Below are 23,812 nucleotides of genomic sequence, written 5' to 3' on the forward strand. Positions count from 1 at the left end.
TGAATGCAACTTACCCTCAGTTTCTTGTGGAACTACCTCAGTGACTATGAGACTTGTTTGTTTCCCAAAGGAGACACTTATATTTTTCTTTTTCTTCTGCTCATCATCGTATGTGAAGTCTGTTATATTCTCTGTCGATTTCTGATCAGTTATAATGAGACCATGTTGTTCCTCGGTTATGGTTATATGAGCCGTTTTGGATCCAATTTGATCTGGCTTGAATGTTTGATGGGATAGTAAGGACACGTTTTCTTCTTTCAAGACTACCGGCAAACTTTCTATCTCTTTTTCAAAGGTAGTTTCTTTGGCTATGACTTCTTCTACTTTATCTGATGCTTGGCCCTGTGTATTAACTTCTGTTATTGTGATACTTTGCTGCTCTATTATATTTAGTATCGCTTCAGCTTTAGGTGTTTCCGATAAACTAATATCCTTCGTAGAACCTTGAACATCTGCTCGAGTTTCAATTATACTTTCGGCGAAGATTGGCTGACCTGATATATATACTTTCTTAGGTACCTGTTGGTTCAACGGTGTCAATGTATCTAACGCACTGGTTTCACTGCAGGAAGAAACTGTATTTTCAATAAAGGTTTCAGCTGCTACATTCTTTATAGGTTGAGATGAGGTGAAATCACTTTCTTTTTCCTCAGTTTCTACCTTCGATACATTCAATGTTCCTTCATTCATTTGAAGGCTCATTTGTGCTTTTTGAGATTTAAGAATCGAAATGTTTTCATCGATTACTTCTCTTTCGCTAGAAATCACCTCAGTTATCGATATATTTTCATGAGGTACTTGGCTTTGTTCAACTTGTGTAGTCTTCGGTTTTTCGGAAATTTGAAATTCTCGTTCTTTTTGATCTGCTATAACTTCAGTTATTGAGATATGACGTTCTGGAATCAAGGAAACCGTAGCGGTTTGATCAAAAGTAACATCGTCTTGCTTTAGGGGTTTCTCAGCGAACTCACTCTTGACATCTGTAATTGTTAAACTATTCATCTCATCTTGAGACAAGAGGGCCGATTCTTTTTCAGGAACGGTTCTTTGTAATTCCATCGCAGTATCCAATGCGCTGAAGTTCGTTTGTTCTAAACTTATTTGTTCTAGTACATTTATTTTTGCTTTCCTATCATCAGAGGCCGCTTTATCGAAGTATTGTTCTTTCTGTTCTACATTCACCTCAGCTGTGATACATGTTGATTTTGGAGACTCGAGGTTGGTGTTCGCAGTCAGAGAAGTAGCTGATAGCAATTGGACAGCAGATCCGGTACTCTCATCAGTTGTAACTTCTTGTATTGAAAGTGATTCGTAAGGAATGGTCTCACTGAGAGCCTGTTTCCTTTCGGATTCATGCAGTAGTAATTTTGTCAAGTTATCTTCAGGTCTGATTTCTGTAATTTCAGTAGCTTCCTGAGTTGAGATATTTTTTTCAGCTCGTTGTTCTATGGCTCTAGATATTTCCAATGTATCTTCTTTCTGTGATGATTTGACTTCAGTAATTATCAAATGTTCTTCTGGTAATACTGATACATTGCTTGATTTAAGATCAACCAGTGGAACGATCAGGTCAAGTTCTTTTTCTGCAGTTGTTGCTTGAGTAATTATGACACTCTCCTGATTATCCTGATTCATAGAAGCCACAAAATTTATAGGTTTCGATTCGTTAAGGGTATCAGTAGTATCGTAGGACTCTATTTCCATCAACATCAAACTATTTTTATGTACAAGAGACAAATCAGCTTTCGCCTCCTCATTTGCACAGTCCAAAATCCCTTCTGATTCTCGAGGAGTGGTTTCAGATACGACAGCTGACTTCTGAAGATGTTCTAAGCCTATTTGTGCAGATTGTCCTTGTGGAAGGAAGTCTGGTCCTTTAATTCCTTCTTTTTCATTCAAAATAACTTCTGAAATTGATATATTTGACAGAAGAATATGCTCTTCAGTTGCTTTTGTTGTTTGAAGATCAACCGAACTGATATCAGAAACAGCATGGTGTACAGTTTGCTCGGAAATTTCTTTCGCTTCTTGACTCAGTATAATTGTTTCGGCCTTCTTTGGTGTTGTGATTTCACCTTTGAGTAGCTCATGCTCGCTCTGGTTAACATAGACCTCAGAGACAGATATATGATCTTTCTCTGTGTAGGTAGGTGCAATATTTTTCGGTATGATTTCATCTTTGGTGAAGGATTGTTCTTTCTCTTGAAATACTGGTTCTGTCACAAGAACACTTTGTTGTTTGCTTTGAGATATTTCTGCGGTTTTATGTTCCACACCTTCTTCATTCAGATCGTGCACCGAGTCGAGTGGTTTAGTTTCAGTTTGCTGAAGACAAGGCTGTTCATCTATCAGTATCTCGGCTTTTTTACTAGCTGGATTGAAGTCATATAGATCGATTTCAGATTGATGAGAGGTGACTTCTAAAATATTCAGTGATTCCTTCGTATCACCCAAATCGATTTTGGCTGATTTTGTCTCCGGTTTCCATCCTTCACTCAACTTTTCCTCCTTCTCGTTGGTCAAGGTTTCAGAAACAACTACATTCTCGTAGGTAATTTGACTACAAATTGGTTGAACACTATCTGATTTTTCTATTTCTAAGGAAGATGAGGTTTCTTTCACATCAGCTTGTGATATTTGCATTGCAACTTGAGGTGATATTGTTTTTTCTGCCAGTTTCTGTTCAGTTTCTTCCACAATGAGGCCTACTTCCTTTTGTGACGAAATAACCTCTGTTGTTGTCATATGTTCACCGGTTTGCAGAGAAACATCAGGATATTTCCTAGGAGTTGAATCTGCATGAAATTCAGATCCAGTTTCTTGAATAAGTTGTTCAGTCACGATTATGCTTTCGAATTTATCTTGTGTTGGTTCAATTATTTTCTTCGTTGGTTCCTTTTCTTGGAATTCGCCTAAAGTTTCCTGAACTTCAACAACACTTTTTCCCGATACCGACATGTTATACGAAGGAACAGATACTTCAGCAAATTGCTTATCAACGGTGGCGAAGTCAGTCATATTTTCTTCTTTTTCATAGTCTATAGTTTGCTGGATATTGACCGAAGTCTCTTCATCGATTTCTGGAACAGCAAACTTTTTGTCTTTCACTGAGATATCGAGAGGATTTTCTGATTCATGAACTGTGTTGATGGATTGGGTAACACTCTGCAAGACAGAATGAGAAACGTTGACTCTTTCTGACGTTTTCTCAATAGACTCAAAGTCGCCAAGACTCTCGTTCACAACGATTTGTGTTTCTTGTAATGCACACGTGTGATCTAAAGTTGGAACGGCAGTTTCTTCTTTTTTCTCTAATTCTCCAATACTCTTCATAGGTGCTTGAGTTTCCACCTGATTCACCTGAACTTCCGAGAAAAGGTCGATTTTACGTTCCGCTTTTTTTTGTACCATGACTACTGCCTCAACCTGATCTTTGGGAGTTTCCAAAAGCTCAATTTGGAAGTTTTCTAAACTATGCAGTGGTTCATTTTCGCGATTGGCAGTAACGGATGTGGCACTCTGTGCCATCAAGTCTTGAATATTCTGAGCTGGTATAGTTTCTGTCGTTTCCCTGGAGAAATGACTGGAAACTTCGACTTGCACATTTGCCGATATAGGTTCAGTTTGCGCATGCATTTCAGTCGGAGTCTCAACCGGAAATACTTGCGAGGAAGTAATAGCTTTTCCTTCTTCTAATTTTATTTCTGCCAATTTCGTAACAAATTTTATTTTATCACTGAAGTCGTCTTCTTTCTCTCCAGGCTGAGTTTCAATTTGTGTAATTCCGCTGCGAATTGCTTGAACGATTTCCGCCTTCTGTTCCTTCTGAGATGGAGATATAAGATCCCTTGTCGTATCTTGAGAGATGACTTGACTGATTTCTGGAACTGGCTGAGTGAGGAATTTCAAATCAGCCTGTTCAAATTTGTTTGATGTGAACTCTTTCAGAGTGTCTTCTTTATACTGTACAAGAGATTCTGAAACGCTCAAGGCTTCTTTTTCTTTATCGAGGGACACTAGAGCATTACTGGTGATAGGCTCGAATTTTCCTGAGAATGGAACTTCTGTTTCCTGTGCCAATTGCTCTGTGATGACTATGGCTTCAGAAGAATGCTCTTTGGTAGAGGCTCTTTGAATTTGTGGTTTATTATCCTTCAAAATATTTGTATGATCGATAGTTTCTACTGTACCCTTCTCTGCTAATTTATGAGTAACATCTAAATTTGATGTAGCATACTTTCCGAGGGGTATTTGATTTGGCTTGAAATCAGATTCTTTAATATTGGTGGTCGTTTGAGATATTTGGATACTTTCGAATTGGCAGATATTCTGGAGAGCTTTTGCTGCTGCTGGAACGTTCCCTTCTATGAGTTCTTTCTCGCTATCAATCACTGTAACCAGTTCTTGGGACACTGTTTCTAAAGGTAACGTTGATTGATTGGCACAGACTCCTTGTTCCGTTTTCTCTTCTAGATTGGACACGGCCTCGTTAGTCTGCGATTCATATATAGATGCTACAGCATGGGTTGATTTCTCTAGATTAGGTTGCGCGAGTTTCAATTCCTTCGGAAACTCTTCGAATATTGATTCTTTATCACTTGCAGCATGAGACTCGATTATCAGATGTCTTTTTTCGTCTAGGGAAGCCACAGCGTTTTCACTTTTTGATGTAATAGTTTTGTGTTCTTCCTCAGTTTCATTTGAAATAGTTTCGGAAACCACACCAACATTGAGACTTGTCAATTCGGTTGTGGCTGATTTCATTTCTGGAGCATGAACTTTCAATGGACCAAATGTATCGTGTAATTCGGCTTCTGATTGAAGAATTACATTTCTTGGAATTATGATCTGCTCAGCTTGTTTTTCAGCGTTTTCTTCAATATTCAGTGGGAGTTCAGAGCTATGTATTTGTACTTCTGTTATAATAACTCCAGTTTTTTCAATGACACTTAAGCTGGCTTCACTCGATATAGTTGATTCTTTGATGAATTCTTCCTCTATTTCGTGTACCAAAGGTTCCGTTTGTACCAAATGTTCTAGAGTTGGTTGATCTAAACATGCTGTCATAGTTTTTAGTGTTTCGGGAACAATATCATGTACATTACTTTCTGAACTCACAATTTCTACATGAGCAACCGGCTGCGAATCAATATTAACTAACGCATTTTTGTGACTAACTTCTGATTGAATTTCTTGTACTCCTTCCCTTTCGTTGGAAAAAACTTGAGAAATCACTGGAGCGCTGGTTTCAAGAATATCTACCGTAGCTTTTTTCTCGTTTATCCTTTCTTCACATTTGAGATCTGTTTCGGATTCCCCGATGAACATTTCTTCTTGGACTAGACCTTGCATTGTTATGTTGCTTCGCGTGGCAGAAGCTGTTTTCGGCATTTTTCTTTTCAATTCAGATGTGGTATCATGAGCCACTGTTTCCTTGATAGTAAGAACTTCTTGTGGTGATATTGTTGCATCAACATGATGCTTATCCACAGAATCTTCTATCAAATCCTTTTCTCTATCTGCATGTATGATTGATGTTACAGAAATCGGTTGCCCCAATTGAAAATCCATTTCAGCTAGCTTGTGGATAGGAGATTCTCTCTCTAAAATTCCTTCCTTCTCTTGAATTATCGTCTCACTACCTATGATACTGTCAAATGTCAGATGCTCAGAGGAGGCTTTGCCTTCTGATGCTGATACTTCGACAGGTAATTCCCTTGTTGTTTCTTTCGTGAGGGTTTCTGAAGTAACAGCAAGTGGATGGCTGCTCAAGGATGTTTCACATTTGACTTCTTTACCAGAAGATTGAGATTCGAATACTTTTTCTTTGTTGTACGCAAAGTCCTGACTTATATTGACACTACTTATTTCAATAACATCTATATTCACTTTCTTTCCTTCTGGCATTACGATCTGTTCAGTTTCGCCTTCTTTCTCGGCAGTTGTGAATTGAATTCCAGTCACATGATAACTCAAGTCGATGTTTTCGGACGCAGATTGTTTTTCTGGAGATTTTCGTTTGAAAATTCCAGGATATACTTCAGAATCCGTGGTTTCTTTTATTGCCACATGCTTTTCACCGATCTTTACATCAGCAACAGAAGGTACAGGCCTTTCATCAATGAGTTTTTCTTCTCTATCAGAAGTGATTGTTTCGGTAATTAGCAGTTCTTGTTCAGGTGTGATGTCTACAGCTGCTTGTTTATGAGATGGCATTACATAGGTTTCCATTTGCTTTTCCACGTCAATTAAGTTAGTTTCCGTTACAATTAGCTCCTCTAAAGGTTTGGTTATTCTTTTTGCCTTCTTCTTCTTAATCTCTTCTTCAGTAACAATTCCAACATTGGATAAAGTTTCAGTCATCTCCGATTGCGCAGTCAACCCATGGGGGGCGACAATGGAGAGAGCATTGAGCGCAGTTGGTTGGGACTCACTGATATATTCCTGTTCTTTCTCTTCTGTTGATACTTGAGTTATATTGATACTTTCTTGAGCATTACTCAATGCGACTGAAGCGACTCGTGTTGGAATTTCGTTCAGAGTGACTTCATTGGATTCTTTCTCTGCTATTTCATGTTGGATTACTTGTAAAGATTCCAAATTTTCTGTTTGAAATTCAGCGAGGAAAGTTTGTGGTTTTTCTTTCTGGAACTTTCCAATACTATCGTGAGACTGAACCAAAGAAATGCTTGCTATTTGTTGCGATTCAATATCAGCAGTGGCTCTGGATAGCTCAGGTGAATCTTTCACGGTAAGTTTGTCTTCCTTGATTTGAGGTACGATTTCTTCAACATTTATACTTGTTGTTAGTCTCACGTTTACTTCCGCTGTCTTTTCTAAGGGTGTTTTATCGATAGTGTGACGTCCTAAACTCTCAACTATTTGTGTTTCTGATATAACAGTTTCATTTAGGACACTTTGTTTGACTTCTGCAGTTGTTGTTTCTAATTTCTTCTTGTCGAAAGGCGAAGTACGATATTCCGTTGTAACTTCTTCTGTTATTCCTGTCGGAAGCATGTGGACAGGTACTGTTTTACTTCTTTGAGTATCTGGTAATTCGAAAGGAACGATAGAGCTCTCTTTTTCCATAATGTGTGACTCGCTTATTTGTACCTGCATTTCATTCTCATCGATTTGAGGTGCTATCGATAGCGATTTGGGTTTCGCTTTATCATATTCAGATTCTTTCTCTTCCGACTGTGTTATGCTGACATGAGTAGCTTCATGTGTGTCTATCTTCCTCTGAGCTTTATCCTGTTTGAATTCGAATTTCCTCTCAAATTCTTCAGGTATTTCGACTGTTTGTACTTGCGAAATTTCTATGGTTTCTATTTGGTTGATATTTTTGGATGCCACCACCGACGTTGGTTTGCTTTCTGGTTTCAGGTCTCCTTCAGACTCTTGTATATTCACAATTCCTACAGAACTGGTTTCCAGACAAGCGATATCAATTGATGCTGTTTTCGTTTCTGATTTCTCTTCTGGTTTATACAGTTGTTCGGATTCTACTATTGTATTGGTCGACGTGATTACAGATTCCCTCGGAGAAATGACGACCAAGGCTGTCTTTTCATCCGCCTTTTCGATATCAAGATCTGTATGCGGTATTTGTGAATCGACAGATGTAACGGAGAGACCTTCTGCGAGGATGATATTTTCCAACGCTCTTTCTTGTTGGGATTTAAAGTTATCCAAAGAACCCTCTTTGACGCGTATGTCAGTCTCAGACGTTATTATACCTTGTTCCATACTGAACTGGATATCAGCTTTCTGACCTATAGGTAGTCGTTGCTTGATGAAATCACCTTCAACCTCATCGGCTACCAATTCCGTCTGATTCAAAGCTATTTGAGGTATAACTTTTTCTGATGCTACTTCAGTCGGCACAAAAGCCTCTGGTAAATACTTGCCAGGTTTGATCTCAGAGCGTACTTCTTCAACCAGTAATGACTCATTAGATTCTATATCCATTTTAGGTTTGATAAGATTAGTTTTTGAAGGGATGTAAATATTTTCTGCATCAGCCTCTACAATCTCTTCGATATTAACGCTTTTTTGTTCACTGAAATTTGGTACCGCCTTTGAGGTCTTAGGTTTTTCTGATGATTCGAAGATAGCTTCTTTGATCTCGAATTGAGTTTCTGACACCGTTGATGCTTCTTGTTCCAGAAGAGAAACGTCAGCTTTTGATAAAATTGTTGTTTCTCTAGAAAATGTTTTTGAAACATCTCCTGTGTTGATCTCCTCTATTGTAATACTTTCATTTGTCACTATATTTTCGGAAGCCTTGCTACCTACTGCCTCGAACGTTTTCTCGAATGTACCAGGTACTGCTTGCGGAAATTGTTCACTTGTCTGATATGTTTCAATTGCATCGACCAGAGTTTCAGCCTTCACTGAACTGATTTTGGGTATTTCATTTTCTGTTTCACTTTCACCAACCACAACTTCTTCTTTCACCAAAGCAGACTGAGGTATCATCAGCATTTTTGCTTTGGTAGATTCATCTATTTTTTCTGTGTGCGACACTTGGGAAATAGTAATAGCTTCCGATATCATGTTGGTGCTTTGCACGGGCAGGACCTTTGTACTTGTTTCTTCTGTTATCAAGAGTTTATCAACTTTCTCATCGTCGAAAGTTATACTTTCAGGCTTACTTTTGAAGATTTTCCTTTTTTCAGTCTTCTCTATTATAGTAATTTGTTCGTCCATTGTGTCCTCACTATTTTTTGTTTTCTCATCACGTTTTTTCTCAGTTTCCTTTACCTTTTCCCTTTTTTTCTCGAGCTTTTGTTTTGTTGTTCTTCTAGTCACTACTTCTTCCGTTTCAGTGTCGTCTTCAGTTTTGGGGACAGATTTTTCTTCAGTTAACACTGTTGTCTTCGTGTGTTCGTCGTCTTCAATGGTTTCTGTGAAAGTGTATTCATTGTAATGTGTTATGTTTAAATAAATATCAATGTGAGTTTAATGGTTGCATATATAATAGCGTTGCAGTAGCATATTGTTGGGTGACATTTGTTCTTGTTATTTCAATGTTTTAAATATTTACTCACCTATTTCTGAAGCGAAGCACTGCTATACATGCACACAATAGCACTTATTTGGTTATTGGGGCACTAAGCGATATTCTGGTTAATTAGCAGATTTCAATAATTTTCGACCAACAATCGTTCATTTAGGAAGCTATAAAAAGCAATTATGGCAACTATTCTTTATCAAAGGTTCTCGACGAGATGAACACGTCCGATCTTTCAGCGATTTGCAGGAACGTACTTAGTCCGTCGTTATAAGGTTTTGTTGTTGATGGTGTATTTTCGAAACGTTTATCTCCTTCCTTTGAAAATTCGCTAAAGTTAAACTATAAAAGCATTATTTGCGGCTGTTGAAATTTGACTAATCAAAAAACCATTCTAGATTAAACATAGCTCACCTTTTCTGATGATTCTTTTATCGGTGGTGTGTACTTTATCTGTGAAATGAAGAAAACTGACTTCAGGAACCCTCTCAAATAATGAGTGTCATTTATTTATTTATTTTTTTTGAATCTTACCTTCATGAATTTCAACTTCTTCAGAGATAGTGACCATTTCTTTGAAAAAAGGCTTAACCATTTCCTGAAATCAAATGGATATTTGTTCAATAGAGTAAATAGTTTTAGGAGCGTCATCTGTCTATTTCAGACGAGAAGTTATTCAATACAACCAAAAAGATCAAACCATAATTATCTGGATAATTCGTACACCTCATAAATATAACCCAAAAATAAATGTATTATTTTTGTCTTTTGGATTTCCGATAATACTTTAAATATCTCAATTGGAGTAGTCTCATAGAAATTTTTACAAGAAGCATATCGAAAACTATAGCAAAATTAATTAATGGTAAAAATAATAATGGTAATATTATTCTCTTTCTATTCTAGTTACATGGGCCAGAAACCAATACTATATATGATGAGGAAAATGTGAAGAAAACTCAAAGAAGGAAGCTAGGTGAGATACTACAAATTTTTTTTAATTTTTTTGCACCCCACGAATGTTGAATATTCATATGTATTATTCAAGTTCTGGCTAAATTTAGTAACGGCAGTTTTGTTCTTATTCGAAAACGGACTGGTTAATAAAAAGTATTGAATATTTAATGCGAAAGCAGTCAAGACATAAAGACTGTAAAAAAATTTTGTATTATTTCCGAAAAAAAATTAGGAATAAAACATACCTCAGTCACCTCAGTGGCTTCCCATGCTCTCGAGATGAAATCTTCTGGAGTGAAGTTGGTGATTACTTCTTCAATAGTCACATATTCTGATTCCACCATCTTCATGAAGGCACGGAATCCTACAGTTGCTGCCAGCTTACTCTCATCGATTGTGGTTTCTTCTGTCAAAACTTCAGAAATCAAAGCACCATGACCTTTCCTTTCGACAACATTGACCAATGCCGATTGAGCTTGCGGTGTCTTCAGTGATGGGAACCTATTCTCCTGATAAAGAACAGTTATTTCTTTCACGGTTATACCGTGTTTGAATAGGTAGCCGATCTCAGCAATTTCCCTCAGAGGTTGTTCTCCGGGACCAAACTGCTTGACGTCTATGAATTCTAATAGTTCATTAACTTCTTTAGCCATTTTTACTTCCCCCTTCTTGATTATCTGTTCTACGCGCTCTATAATTTGTTCAAGTTTCACTTCGGTTATGTCAGCAAAGTCTAAAGATAAAGTCTCTTGGATGTCGATACGTGCTTTCTGTCTCTCATCCTTGTCTTCTTCAAGTTTGCTTACTTTTTCCTCTAGGGTCTTATGCTCTGTAATTATGGATTCTTGAGGAATTATCACCGGTTGTGCTGATTCTTTGGGCTTCTCTTGTTCTTCCACCTCCTGAACTTTCTTACATGATGCTACTGCTTCAGTTCTCAACGGTTCTTGAATATCTAAAATTGGTTTTGCTTTATCCTCCTTTATAGTGGATTCAATTTCCTTAGTTTCCTCAATGACATGAGTTTCTGAAACAACAACAGGTTGACTCTCTTCAATTTCTGTGTATGTTTGGGATGCCCTTCTTCTTCTTTCTTCCCTTTTCTTTTCTATCTTTACACGTTCTTTCTTTATAGTTTCTTGAGTTTCTTTGGCTTTTCTGATGAGAATTTCTTTCTTTTTATATTCCGGTATCTCTTGGACATATAACTTAGCCTTGGTTACTGTGACACCTGCATCACTAACAGCCTTACAGACGTACTGTCCCACGTTATCTTTGGAAATTTCTTTTATAGTACAAGTTGTTTTGTTATCCATAATTCGAATTTTAATGTTTTCAGTATTACGAATAACCTTATCATTGTGATACCATATTATATCTGAAAAATTCAAATTGTAGTACAAAAATTCATTTGAATTGAAATCTGGCGAAAAAAAAATTCAATTAAGATTTCGCGTGGAAAAAAATTGATGTGTTTCAAATTCGACGAGAATATTTTCAAGTGATGAGAAAATTCATTGGGATTGCAATATGTTATTTGATTGATAAAATTGGTCCAGGTAGGTAAGTCAATCCTTCAATCCCTTCAAATAAAAATATTTTTCCTCAAAAAAAAACATACCTGGTGTTGGTGTTCCTGAGAAAAGACATTCAAATGTTGCCGTTTCTGCTTCAGTTGTTCTGATGTCTGTTATCTCCTTAACAAAGGTAGGTGCAGCTCTGGACTCTAAAAATTTCAAAATGTTTCAAAAATTTGCCGATAGAGAAAATACAACATACCACCTACCTTGTTTTCAGACTGAGCAAAAAGCATTCAATTCAAAAATAGCCACTAAAGTTTAAACTATAAAAACACAATTTAATAACAAACATATCATCTAAGAGTCACACAAGCAGTTATTTGGCATTAAAATTGTACTTCCTTAAATTTTTTGCTGGAAATCTTAAATTCTAAATCCCATTGAACAGGGGATTGAAGGCATCTTAAGCCTTATTCAGGTCATCATCTTCTGAATTAAATTGCACAAAAGCTTGGGCAAGACCTTTATCGCAATTATTTGTCATGCATTCACTCTCTAGCAGTAAAAATTCTTGAAGTTCCTCTTGACTATCCGCGGTATGAAGTTGGCAAAAACTGCTAGGATCTAGCTCTCTAGGTTCCAAAGGAAAAATGGCAGTTCCATTGAAGATATTTTCTGTTCTGGAGCTCGTCTCAACAGATTTATGGAAGATATCTCGTTCAGATAAAAACTGAACGGAATTTATGTTGACAGGCAACGTTTCGAACGAATGCGATTGAGATTTGATGACCCTTCCAGTTCTTTTACGTTTTTCCGAACTATTGCTGTCGTTTAAACTGCTACTTCTTGTTGATGACTCGCTCTTTTCTTCGATTGGCGAGAGAAGGAAAAACGATTCTTTTCGATCTGAACAATTATTCTTGGAATCAGAAATTTGGGTCAGGTCTATATTGGAATGAGACGTATCACTGTTAAAATTCAACCGATCTCGATCTTCGAAATCGATGAGTTCCATGATGGTACTTATGGAATGTCTATGACAGTTCAGATAGTCGTTCATTGCCATCTGGATGAACCCCTGATTGGATTTCGAAACGTTGTTGGGTTCACTTTTAATCGAACCGAAAGAAACTTGTGAGAGCGTTTTCGTATCATATAGATCCCTGTCATCATATATTGTATCGTTGGAGTATCTCTTACCTTCGTAGTTTGAAGAGTTCTCTAGACTATCGACAGACAAACCAGCAGAAATCGCATGCGTCAATTTGTTTTTTTCATTACCTTGCAATGCAATTTGTAGCTCTTCCATATGGGTAACCCACTCTGGTTTCCTGTACTCTTTAGTGCCAACAATACCTGAAGAAAAAAATTATTATTGAGAGATTGCGTAGGCGAAAATAGAAACCATAGAGTATGATTTCTATTTTCATGGGTTAAGGTGTGTTTGTATCAGTTTGTGAGGAATTTGTGAATGAGGGAGGGAAAATCTGAAAATAATCTTCTTGCACTGATGTTTCACCTTCTACAGATTCCACCAAAAGTTCAGTTGAGGTAACTGCTACCCCAAGAGGATTTTGCGCTTCATACACAATTTCTCCAGTATCGTCAGGATATACTTCGGATATGGTGAGAACGCAAGTACCATCTTCATAGTCTTCGATTACAAATTCGTTTGATGGTTGTATTTCTTCTCCATGTTTGAGCCATCTGCCTTTCGGTTTAGGCTTTCCAGTTACTTGTACTTCAAGTCTGTAAATAGTAAATTTTGCAAAAGTTAATTATGTTATATTCAATGTAGATATGCTCAAAAGCAGTTGAATAATGAATAGATAATTCAATAGGAGTAGATAATAGTATATTATTCAATGAGCGGTAATGTAGGTCATAACTCACGCAGTAATTCATCAAGTGAGTTATGACCATTACCGCAAGTTGAATACTATACTTTATCTACGACTATATCAATAAATACTAAAGAAACAATACAGACTTAGAATATAGACAGAAGGAACGGGAAATAAACATATGTGCTCGATCCCGAGTACAAGAGAGATGGAAATTTAGTGTCACTAATCACAATCGAACTAGCTTCGGCTAGCTCGAATCCAGTACAAAATACAGTATTGAAAAACCTCAATAGTTGCCTATAAAAATGCATTAAAATATACCAAAAAACATTCCCCGTAAACGATGATTTAATGATGTTACTGCTACACCAATCTTGAAAATTTTTTAAACTCCTTTATATTTTTTTCGGGCAAGTAATTCTGTATGGTAACATTAGCTGTTTGTCTTTTGGAAATGTATACCTATATAATATTTCATCTTCACTATCTGAATTAATCGTTTTCAACAAAACATTCACAATAATTAGTTGTCAACTTAATTTGAAAACGTCAAAATTATTAAAGTGACATTCCCTCTGAATCCTCCCCTCAATAATGGAATGTTCCCTTTCGGCCAATCGAATAGAAGCAGAGAAGTATAGAATCACAGATTCATATTTTCCGATTTATTATAGTGAGTTATTATAACTCACGCTGTTTGCTGATAGATACTATTAATTGCTCAAAAGCAGTTGAATAATGAATATATAATTCAATAGGAGTAGATCAATAATATAACAGAATCATGAAGTTTTTATTGTTATACTCACTTTGTAACATCACCATCTTTTGCTGAAATTATCTGAGGAAGTTTTTTGACTATTTTTGGCGCACATTCAACATCACTGTCTGATTGGATTTCGGATTCGCTTATTGTCTGAAAATCGAAAAAAAAATTATTGAATATTTTCATTTTGTCATATTGATGCAAATGATATAGTGTGTTCTGATGACATTATCTGCGCGAAATTTTGTTTTCAATTTTTACTTTACAAACACTCGCAAAACCTCACCCCAATCGGATTTATTTCCACGGAAAAATTGACTATTTGTTTTCCAATATTCGTATTTTTATCGTTCTGCTGATATTGATTAAAATTGATATCTACACTCAAAATTTGAACTCCATCAGTTTTGTGGCCATGGAAAAATTGACTAAGCTTTTATTTTCAAAATCTCCATATTCTATCTATTTTACTGAAACTGGGTATGGTCCGCCGAGAATATCAGAGCAGTTATCAATATTTCAGGTAATCTGCTTCGTATATACAAATCACTTGACAGTTGCCTTTGGACAACAAAATTTTTCTTTGACAGAATTTTGAAGGTTGTAAATGGTTAATCTTTTGTCATTTGTGAACAACTAAAAATTTTTAATTGCTTTGAAGGGTATTTGTTTCATAATTAAAATAGTAAAGTCTTTGAGTGTCAGATGTCATGACAAAGTTCATAAACAATAATCTGAAGATCGAATGACAACTGCCAAGAAGAGTGGGCGTGGTTACCGAACGTCACCAGAATAAAAAGACGGTTGCTCTGGTGACAGATAACTCACCGAAGTTTGAGGAAATATTCACCGCTTTTTGAAGAACATGCAGCTGACGAAACAATCGTTGTGTTAGATAAATTTTGAAGAAATAATGTTAAATCACTTTTTTTCAACATCAAAACACTAATTTGAAGATAATATTCGATTAAATAATCAAAAGACAAAAAATATTATTAATAACTTCAAGAGGAAAATATCATGAAATATCGAAAATGAAAAACCATTCTACTTGAAAAGAATCTACATAATCTCTAATAACACAAACTTTTCTCTCACCTTATCCAGTAAATCTTCTTCAGATCCAGTGAAATGTCCTAACTCAGAGTCTGGAATATATTCGTAGGACTCGACAACCAAAGTAGATACGCAAATAGCTTCTCCCAATTTATTGGTAGCTTTACAAATATATTCTCCAGCATTCTCAGGAAACACTTCAGAAATCGCCAGTTCACAGGTTCCTTCTGTGTCCTGAGTTATAATAACGTCTTTAGCTTGCTTCACGATTTTGTTATTGTGGTACCATTCGACTTTAGGTGTTGGTTTACCTCTCACGGTGCACCTGAGGACTGCCTTTTCTCCATCCATCACTCTAGTAGGCATTAATTTCTCAATGAACTTCGGAGATTCCAACACTCTGGTCTCCTCCCATTCAGTTTCTTCAATGACGCCTAGGGTAGCTGTGCAAGTGACGGAACCTGCAACATTCTCGGCTCGACAAGTTATTGGACCTGCTATACCAGGAGTCATTTCTGTGATTATCAGCGAAGATCTATTGTCTTGAGTCACGATTCTCATTTCGTTCGATGACGTTATTGGCAGAGAATGTTGGAACCACTGGAAAGATGCAATTGGAAAAGCTTCTACAGTAGCTTCCAGAATGACAACTTCACCTTCACTAACGAATTGAGGTTTAACTACTTTGACGAAACTGGGAGCTATTGCCTCAGGTTTTTCTTGTGTGATAGAGACGGAGCTTGAAGTTCTAGCCTCACCTCTTTTATTTGTCACCTTAATTTCGTACTTTCCACCCTTATGTTTAGCTGTCTTCTTGATCTTAAGTTGGGTTTTGTTCGCTTTCTTTGTGATAATGTAGTCGTCATCCTTATCAATTGGTTTTCCATTTCTATACCATGTGATTTCTGGAGCCGGAGTTGCCTTGAACTCAGCCGTCATTACGATTTCTTCAGTAGGCTTGGCTATCACAGATTCGAGAGGTTTGATTATCTCTGGTGCCTCCAATATTTCCGGTATGGTAACAGTTGTTGCTTCTGATATAACCAAATTTGATTGACATTCTGCTTTTCCGAATTTGTTTTCTGCTACTACAGAATAAATAGTTTCATCGACTTCTGTGGGTTTTAAGATTTCTAAAGAACTGACACCGGTTTTTTCGTCATATGTTACTTTTTTCTTCACGTCGGATTTCATCTCTTTGTTATCCTTCTTCCGGAACCATCTAACCTTAGGCGTTGGTTGACCAATTACTTTGCATTTGAAGACAGCAGGAGATTTTCCATCGACAATTTGAGGTTTCAGTGGTTCTTCAAATTTAGGAGCTTCACCTTCCTCTTCTTTATCTGCGGAAGGAGAATTAAAAATTATTAATTTCGCGAAAAAACTGAATTATGGAGAGAGTTTAGTTAAGAAAAAAATATTATAAAAGATAATTGAGCTTTAATTTCGAAGCCTTTTCATTAATTGCAAGCAATCACTCAGCATAATTAACATCGAATAGCAATGATGCATATTTTACGGTATTCCTGCTAGATTATTATGCAAGCATTCGTTGCTATGTATCACAACAAAAATGCGCTTCATTATTGCAGCAAAATCAACCAATCATAGAAAATCACACATAGTAATATACCTAATATAACGAGATTGGCTGTAGATGTTGCTAAACCAGCGCAGTTGGATGCTCTACAGGAATAAACTGCTTTGTCTTGAGTAATAACTTTTTCAATAATCAATGTTACAGTATGTTCTATTATCTCAACATGTACCCTTTTACTTTCAGAAATCGGAGTCTCATTTCTATACCAACAAATTTCTGGGAAAGGATTTCCCTCTACTGTACATGTGAACTTAGCTGGTTTATCCAACTCGGCAACCACAGGCTCAACTTTCTTAATGAATTTCGGTGGAACTGGTTTGGGTTTAGCTTGTTCAATGACTGTAAAAGTCGATTCTTCTTTGGTTCTCACATCATCTTTCTTTGACTGTTTCGTAACCCGTTTTTGGGAAATAATTTCTAGTTCTGGTATAGGTTGACCACCATCTTCAATTTTGATGAACTCGCGTGTACGTTTGGTTTTTCTTGAAATAACATCGACCTTCATATCCTTTTTGAACTCTTCTATTTCGGTTGGAATTTCTTCAGAAATACTTTCTGGTTGTTTTGCCGGAACATCTTTGTCACTTAACTCTATAGCTGCTACAGATTTCAAATCAGGCTCTTCCACAGAGAAAGCTTCCGCTGGAGTTTTATCGTCTACTTTAGTTGGAATTAATTCCGTTTTAATTTCATCTACGGAATGTTCTAAACTTTCAGTTGGTAATACTACATCGGTTGGTTTTTTCATATCTGGTTTTGTATCTTGTTTCTTTTGTTTTTTCTCGATTTCTTTAGACAATTTTTTACCACGACGCCAAGACTTTACTTCGGGAATATCGTCTGGTTGTTTTGTCTCAGGTTTTTCTGATTTATCCAGATCTATTTCACCTATTTTTTCTTCTACAAGTTGACATTCATCGATAGTGAAGGAAATAGATTCCATCTTGACTGTTTCGATATCCTTCTCCTTTTCTGTTCTTTTGATTGGTTTCAATTTAACGACTTCTACTGTTGGAACTTCTTCTTTCAGTTTTCCCTTTCCTATGACTAATTGTTGTTTCTCTTGTTCTACTTTAGGTTTGTCTTTAGATGACCTACGCCAAGGAGCTTTAGGCTTGGTTTCTTCAACCGGTTGAACAATTTCTTCAGGCGTTAGAGCTTTTTTATCTTCTGGTTTCAATTTTTCTTTCTCAGGAGCAAGATTTTGTTCTGGTTTATTCAGATCTGACTCGACTATTTTTTCTTCTATGAGTTGACATTCATCAGCGGTGAACAAAATCGTTTCCATCTTGACGGTTTCAATATTCTCTTCTGTTTCTGTTCTTTTGATTGGCTTCAATTTAACGTCTTCTACTGTAGGAATTTCTTCTTTCAGTTTTCCTTTTCCTATGACTAATTGTTTTTTATCTTGTTCCACTTTAGGTTTCTCTTTAGATGACCTACGCCAAGGAGCTTTAGGCTTGGTTTCTTCAACCGGTTGAACAATTTCTTCAGGCGCTGGAGCTTTTTTATCTTTTGGTTTCGATTCATCCTTCTCAGGAGCCAGAACTTGGTCTGGTTTATTCAGATCTAACTCAACTACTTTTTCTTCGATAAGTTGACATTCATCAGGGGTGAAGGAAATAGATTCCATCTTGACTGTTTCGATATTCTCTTCCTTTTCTGCTCTTTTGATTGGTTTCAATTTAACGACTTCTACTGTAGGAATTTCTTCTTTCAGTTTTCCTTTTCCTATGACTAATTGTTGTTTATCTTGTTCCTCTTTAGGTTTGTCTCTAGATGACCTACGCCAAGGAGCTTTAGGCTTGGTTTCTTCAACCGGTTGAACAATTTCTTCAGGCGTTAGAGCTTTTGTGTCTTCTGGTTTCGATTTTTCCTTCTCAGGAGCAAGATCTTGTTTTGGTTTATTCAGATCTGACTCAATTATTTTTTCTTCTATAAGTTGACATTCATCAGGGGTGAACGAAATTGTTTCCATCTTGACGGTTTCAATATTCTTTTCAGTTTCTGTTCTTTTGATTGGCTTCAATTTAACGACTTCTACTGTAGGAACTTCTTCTTTCAGCTTTCCTTTTCCTATGACTAATTGTTGTTTATCTTGTTCTTCTTTAGGTTTGTCTTTGGATGACCTGCGCCAAGGAGCTTTAGGTATGGTTTCTTCAACCGGTTGAACAATCTCTTCAGATATTGGAGCTTTTTTATCATCTGGTTTCGATTTTACTTCCTCACTTGAAAGATCTGGAATTATTGAGATATCTTCCAATAAACTTTGAGTATATTCAGGCTGCTTGAGTTTTCCTAGTTGAACCGGCTCTGTAGATACACCTTTCTTTACTGATTCAATTTCTTTTGCCATTGGCTTTTTAGGTATTGACTTCAGGTCCACCTTTTCTAATTCTGTTGTTTCAATTTTCTTCACAGTTTTTGGAGTAGGTTTCAGTTTTATCACTTCTGGTTTCATTTCAGTTTCTCTCAACTTTTTCCGTTCATCTTCTCCAATTTTCAATACAATCGTATCTTCTGTAACAGTTTCTACTTCGATAATTTCAACTGGCTGTGGTTGTTCCAATGTCTCTTCTGCAGTTTGGTGGAACACACTTTCCTCATCATTTTTGAATTCTTTTTCGTCGGCAATCTCTTCAGATGAAGCTTTCTTCGTTTGTTTCTTTCTTATTCGTTTTTGAGATTGCAATGTTTTTTCAGTTTCCTCGACTGCATTTGGTTGAGGCACCACTGGATGTTGTGATTCGATAGGTTTCTTTTCAGGAATATTCTCATCGACAATTATTTCTTTTGTAGATTTTGACTGTTTTTGTTGCCCTCTACGCCAACTTCTGACTTCAGATCGATCTGTTTCTTTTTGTTCAACTGGTTGTGATTTAAGTTCTTCTGGAACAACTTCTGTAGTTGATACTTTTTCTGTCCAAGGCTGTGATATGGGTTGTTCAAGAATTGCCTTTGGAACGATCTCAGGTTTTTCTTGATTATCTTCGGCTTGTTCTACTTTTGTTTGTACTTTTTTAGTTTTGCGCCAAGATCTTTTTTCTGAAGATTCAATATGTGTCTTATTCTCAACAGTGTGAGGTTTTGTTGAAACAGGTTGGTCTGGAGTATCGATTTCTTCGGCCTCTTTCGTTGGAATAACTTCAAGTGGAATTGTTTCAGTGGTTGCTTTTTCTGGACCAACTGCCAATATTTTGTTAGATATAACCTCTTTTTTCACTGGTTTCAAATGAACTTGTTCAAGTTGTTCAGTGGAAGTTTTAACACTTTCGCGTCTAGTTTTCTTCAGTTGTATTTTTTCACCCCACGGTAATTTTGATTCTTCAGTCAATATTTTTTCCTGTTCATTCAATACAATTTGTCCACTAGGAATTTCCTCAGATGTTGGTACTTCAGCTGGAGTCTTTGGTTTAGATTTACGCCAAGTTTTCACCTCCTCCTCTTTTGTTTCACTAATTGTTGGTTTCTCTTCTTTAGGTAATTTCTTTGGAACTATTGGCTCTTTCTGTGGTTCTATTGGTAGATCTGAAGATTCTACTATTTTTTGGCTTATATTATCTTTCATCACTGGCTTCAGATGTACTTCTTCTATTTGCTCTGTTGAAGTTTTAATACTTTCCCGTCTGGTTTTTTTGAGCACAACTTTTTGACCCCATGGTAATATTTTCGTTTCAGTCGTTTCTTCAGCTCTTTCAGTCGTTTTCACTGAATCAGAAGGAGTCTGCTGAGTTACTTCTGAAGTGATTTCCGTTTCATTTGGTTGATCTGAAATCTGAGATTCTACTGGTTGGCGAACTGTTCTCGAAGAATCGTCTCTTTCTATCGTTTTTACATCACGTTGTGTTTTCTTGAGAAGTACTTTTTGATTTGTCCATGGTTGTGGTTCTTTTTCCTCTTTCTTGAGAGGCTTAGTAGCTAACTCTTGTTCTTTTTCTTCCACTTTTATTATTTCTTTATCTTCTTCGTGTACCTTGGATCTTGGTTGCCTCCAGGCTTTCTCTTCAGGTTGTTCGGAATCTTTTCGTGGAGCTCTATCTTTTTCTTTCTTTTCTACTTTTGAAGTTTCTTCCTCTGATTTCTGTACTTTGAGGATTTCTTTATCCTCTCTGTCTTGAGTTTGTGTTTTTTGAAGATTTTCTGGTTTTTGCTCGTCTCTTTTTCCGGGTTTCTCAATAGTTTCTTTCGAAACAGTTTTCTGATCTCGAATATGAAGTGTTTCTTTCTCTTCCGTATGTTTCGAGCCTCTTTCCTGAGATCTTGGTTTTCTCCAGTCCCGTTTATCAGGTTGTTGATAATCAGTTGGCTTTTTAGCGATGGTGGTCTCCTCTGTATCCTTAACCTTTAGATACTCATTATCTTCTCTATCATGTACAATGACACTATCAACAGGTTTTGGTTTTCTCCAGTCTTTTGTTTCAGTTGGTTGCGATGGATTTTTATGTGTTTCATTCTCTGTCTCTTCTACTTGAAGTATTTCTTTATCTTCTTTATGTGACATTTTGGACAATCTTTGTTTTCTCCAACCCCTTTGTTCTAGTTCTACAGTTTGTTTTGAGGTCATTCCCCGCTCTTTTTCTTCGTAATCGAGAATTTCACTGTCTTCGGTTTCTCTCCAAGTTGCTTTACTTGGTTTTTCAGTGTCATCTTTCAATTCACTCAAATGTACCTTTTCTCCACTCTTTACCGATGAAGATTCAGTAATAACAGTTTGTAGTTTCCTACGAATGATATTAACAGCTTCTAGTTTTTTCTCTTCAGTGTCAGATTTTGATATCTGCACCTTCTTGAGCGATATTTCTTCTGGTTTGAATGAATCGGTTTTTTTAACATCCCGTTGTGTTTTCTTGAGCGTTACTTTTCCCGAAGTCCACGGTTGAGCCTGTGGTGCTTTACTCTCAATTTCTTTCGTTGCTCTAGATGTTTTCCTTCGCCAAGGAAGAGATTCGTCTCCTTTTGGTAGTTGTTCTTCGTCCATTGGCTGTACACCATTTTTGGTGTTGGGAACATATTTTGGTGTCGTACCCACTCCTGGTTGTGTTTGATGGATTTTTGATGACAATTCATCAGTGGCCAAATCTTTTATCTTGTCATTGGACTTATCTATTCGATAAGTAGCAGTTCGCTCTAAAGAAAAAGATAATTTTTATGTTAATTGGCTTCATATTCAAAAAGATGATTATAAGACAAATATATCTTTGCTTGCAGTGTTTATGGGCGATAATTGCTTGCTCACGATTCCAAATGTCCCCGTATAAAGAACTAAGTGGAGAGTTTATCGAAGTTTGCAAAAAAAAAACATCTTTTTGGGACACTCATGTATGCTGTCATCACCCAACGAATGTATAATGACTTATTTAAATAGACCACGTGACATTGTGAGTGAGCTCTTATTCAAAGGATTTCATCTACGCAATTGGATCGTAAGTAATATCCCTTTCCTTTCAACCTTTCATCTCTCTTATTACTTTTGAAGCATCATCTTCAACAACTGGAAACTATGAGGTGATAAGTTATGAACAATTGTTTATTTTATTCCTTATTTTTTTTAGTATAAACATTATTTTTCATTCAATGAAAATGATTTGTGGTGTAAATTCGATAGCGGATTTACATTTGAGCAGTGGCCCATGTTATGATTGATTTGCATCGAAGACATCGATATAATATCAATAATGGGGCACACCATGTTTTTTGTTAGCTTCTTCGTGCCCATGAAGTTAGCACCAATTTTTTCGAAAATGAAAAAATTTTATTTGCATTCGTTAGTAACTATTTGTAACACAAAAATTTTCGTTTGCACCCGAGGATATTGATAGAAAAATATCGCATTCTGCTGGGGTCGCAACTTAACGCTTTTTTTTTGGTTTTTCTCGAAAAAAAAATTCAGTTTGAAAGTTCATCGTAAGTAACTGTTTGTAACAGAAAAATTTCTGTTTGTTACCTAACCTCTAATGAAAAAATATCACTCCTTAAATGCGAAGTTAACATCACTATTTCGAAAATGAAGAATTTTTTTTGCATTATTTAGTAACTCAATAGTAACTAATAATAATAATACAGAAATTTTCGTTTCTACCTCAAGGATACTAGTAAAAAATACAGCATTCCGCTAGGGTTCCAACTTCACGCTTTTTTTCGATTTTTCTCGAAAAAAAAGTTAGCTTGAAAGTCCATCGTTAGTAACTGTTTGTAATACAAAAGTTTTTGTTTGTAACCTAACCCCTAATGACAAAATATCACTCCCAAAATTCAGAGTTAGCACCCACTTTTTCGAAAATGAAGAATTTCTTTTTTGCATTCGTTAGTAGGTAACTATTTGTAACAAAAAATTGTTGTTTGTACCTCAAGGATACTGGTGAAAAATCTCGCATTCCGCTAGGGTACCAACTTTGGTAGTTGAAAGTCCTTCCCGACACATTTTTTGTTGCTGTTGAAGGCATCGACTGCTGCGGTCATTAGCCTCTAACCTACCATCCCCAGACATGTACAGTGCATCCCATTTTGGGTGAGACAGCCAGGTTTCTCGCTTGTTATTTAAGATAGAGCCTTGCGATTTTCACGTTCCTGTCCTACTTTTTCGTGAAACTCAAGTTGGTCTAATCAGATTGGGCATAACTGTTTCCGTTCAAAAGATACAGGGTGATTTTGGAAATCGATACTTTTCGGACCCCTTCTTTATCTCCGAAGTTATGAGAAATAATGCTGAGGTAAAAACTACGTCTGAATCAGAATTCTGCGTAGAATCCAGTGGCGTACTCAATATTTTTTTTCGGGGTATGGTTTTGAAGATTCAACACAAACTTATGTTTTTTTTAATGGAACACCATGTGTATCATTACTTCGTTGAATTAGTTATTTTTTTCCCTTCAAAATGATATATGACACTATGTAGGTAGGATGTTCAGAAATGTTAAAAAAACACTAAAACATCAAATAATGATGATTTTTTGTTAATGGGCAATGGATTTCCCATAGAAAAGAAGAATCAATAATGATAACAATAATTTATAGCGATGACAGCTAGATCAGATTGGTTTTTTCCCTCCA

At 36.4% G+C, this 23,812-nt stretch overlaps 1 protein-coding gene across 4 annotated transcripts in view; it reads right to left on the reverse strand.

Annotated features, from left to right (window-relative positions):
- Positions 1 to 23,812, reverse strand: part of LOC123673557 (titin) — a 207,111-nt gene that overhangs the window by 36,543 nt on the left and 146,756 nt on the right. For all 4 annotated transcript variants that reach the window (XM_045608126.1, XM_045608125.1, XM_045608124.1 and 1 more), the window contains 10 exons: positions 16,796 to 21,889; positions 15,205 to 16,505; positions 14,150 to 14,256; positions 13,013 to 13,242; positions 12,775 to 12,849; positions 11,595 to 11,699; positions 10,219 to 11,351; positions 9,551 to 9,614; positions 9,431 to 9,469; positions 15 to 8,909 (listed from right to left, as the gene is read on the reverse strand). In XM_045608126.1, the coding sequence (XP_045464082.1) occupies positions 15 to 8,909; positions 9,431 to 9,469; positions 9,551 to 9,614; positions 10,219 to 11,351; positions 11,595 to 11,699; positions 12,775 to 12,849; positions 13,013 to 13,242; positions 14,150 to 14,256; positions 15,205 to 16,505; positions 16,796 to 21,889 (17,043 nt within the window). The remainder of the gene's footprint in view (positions 1 to 14; positions 8,910 to 9,430; positions 9,470 to 9,550; positions 9,615 to 10,218; positions 11,352 to 11,594; positions 11,700 to 12,774; positions 12,850 to 13,012; positions 13,243 to 14,149; positions 14,257 to 15,204; positions 16,506 to 16,795; positions 21,890 to 23,812) is intronic.

Source organism: Harmonia axyridis, chromosome 2, assembly GCF_914767665.1.
Source record: "Harmonia axyridis chromosome 2, icHarAxyr1.1, whole genome shotgun sequence".
NCBI classification, from domain to species: domain Eukaryota; kingdom Metazoa; phylum Arthropoda; class Insecta; order Coleoptera; family Coccinellidae; genus Harmonia; species Harmonia axyridis.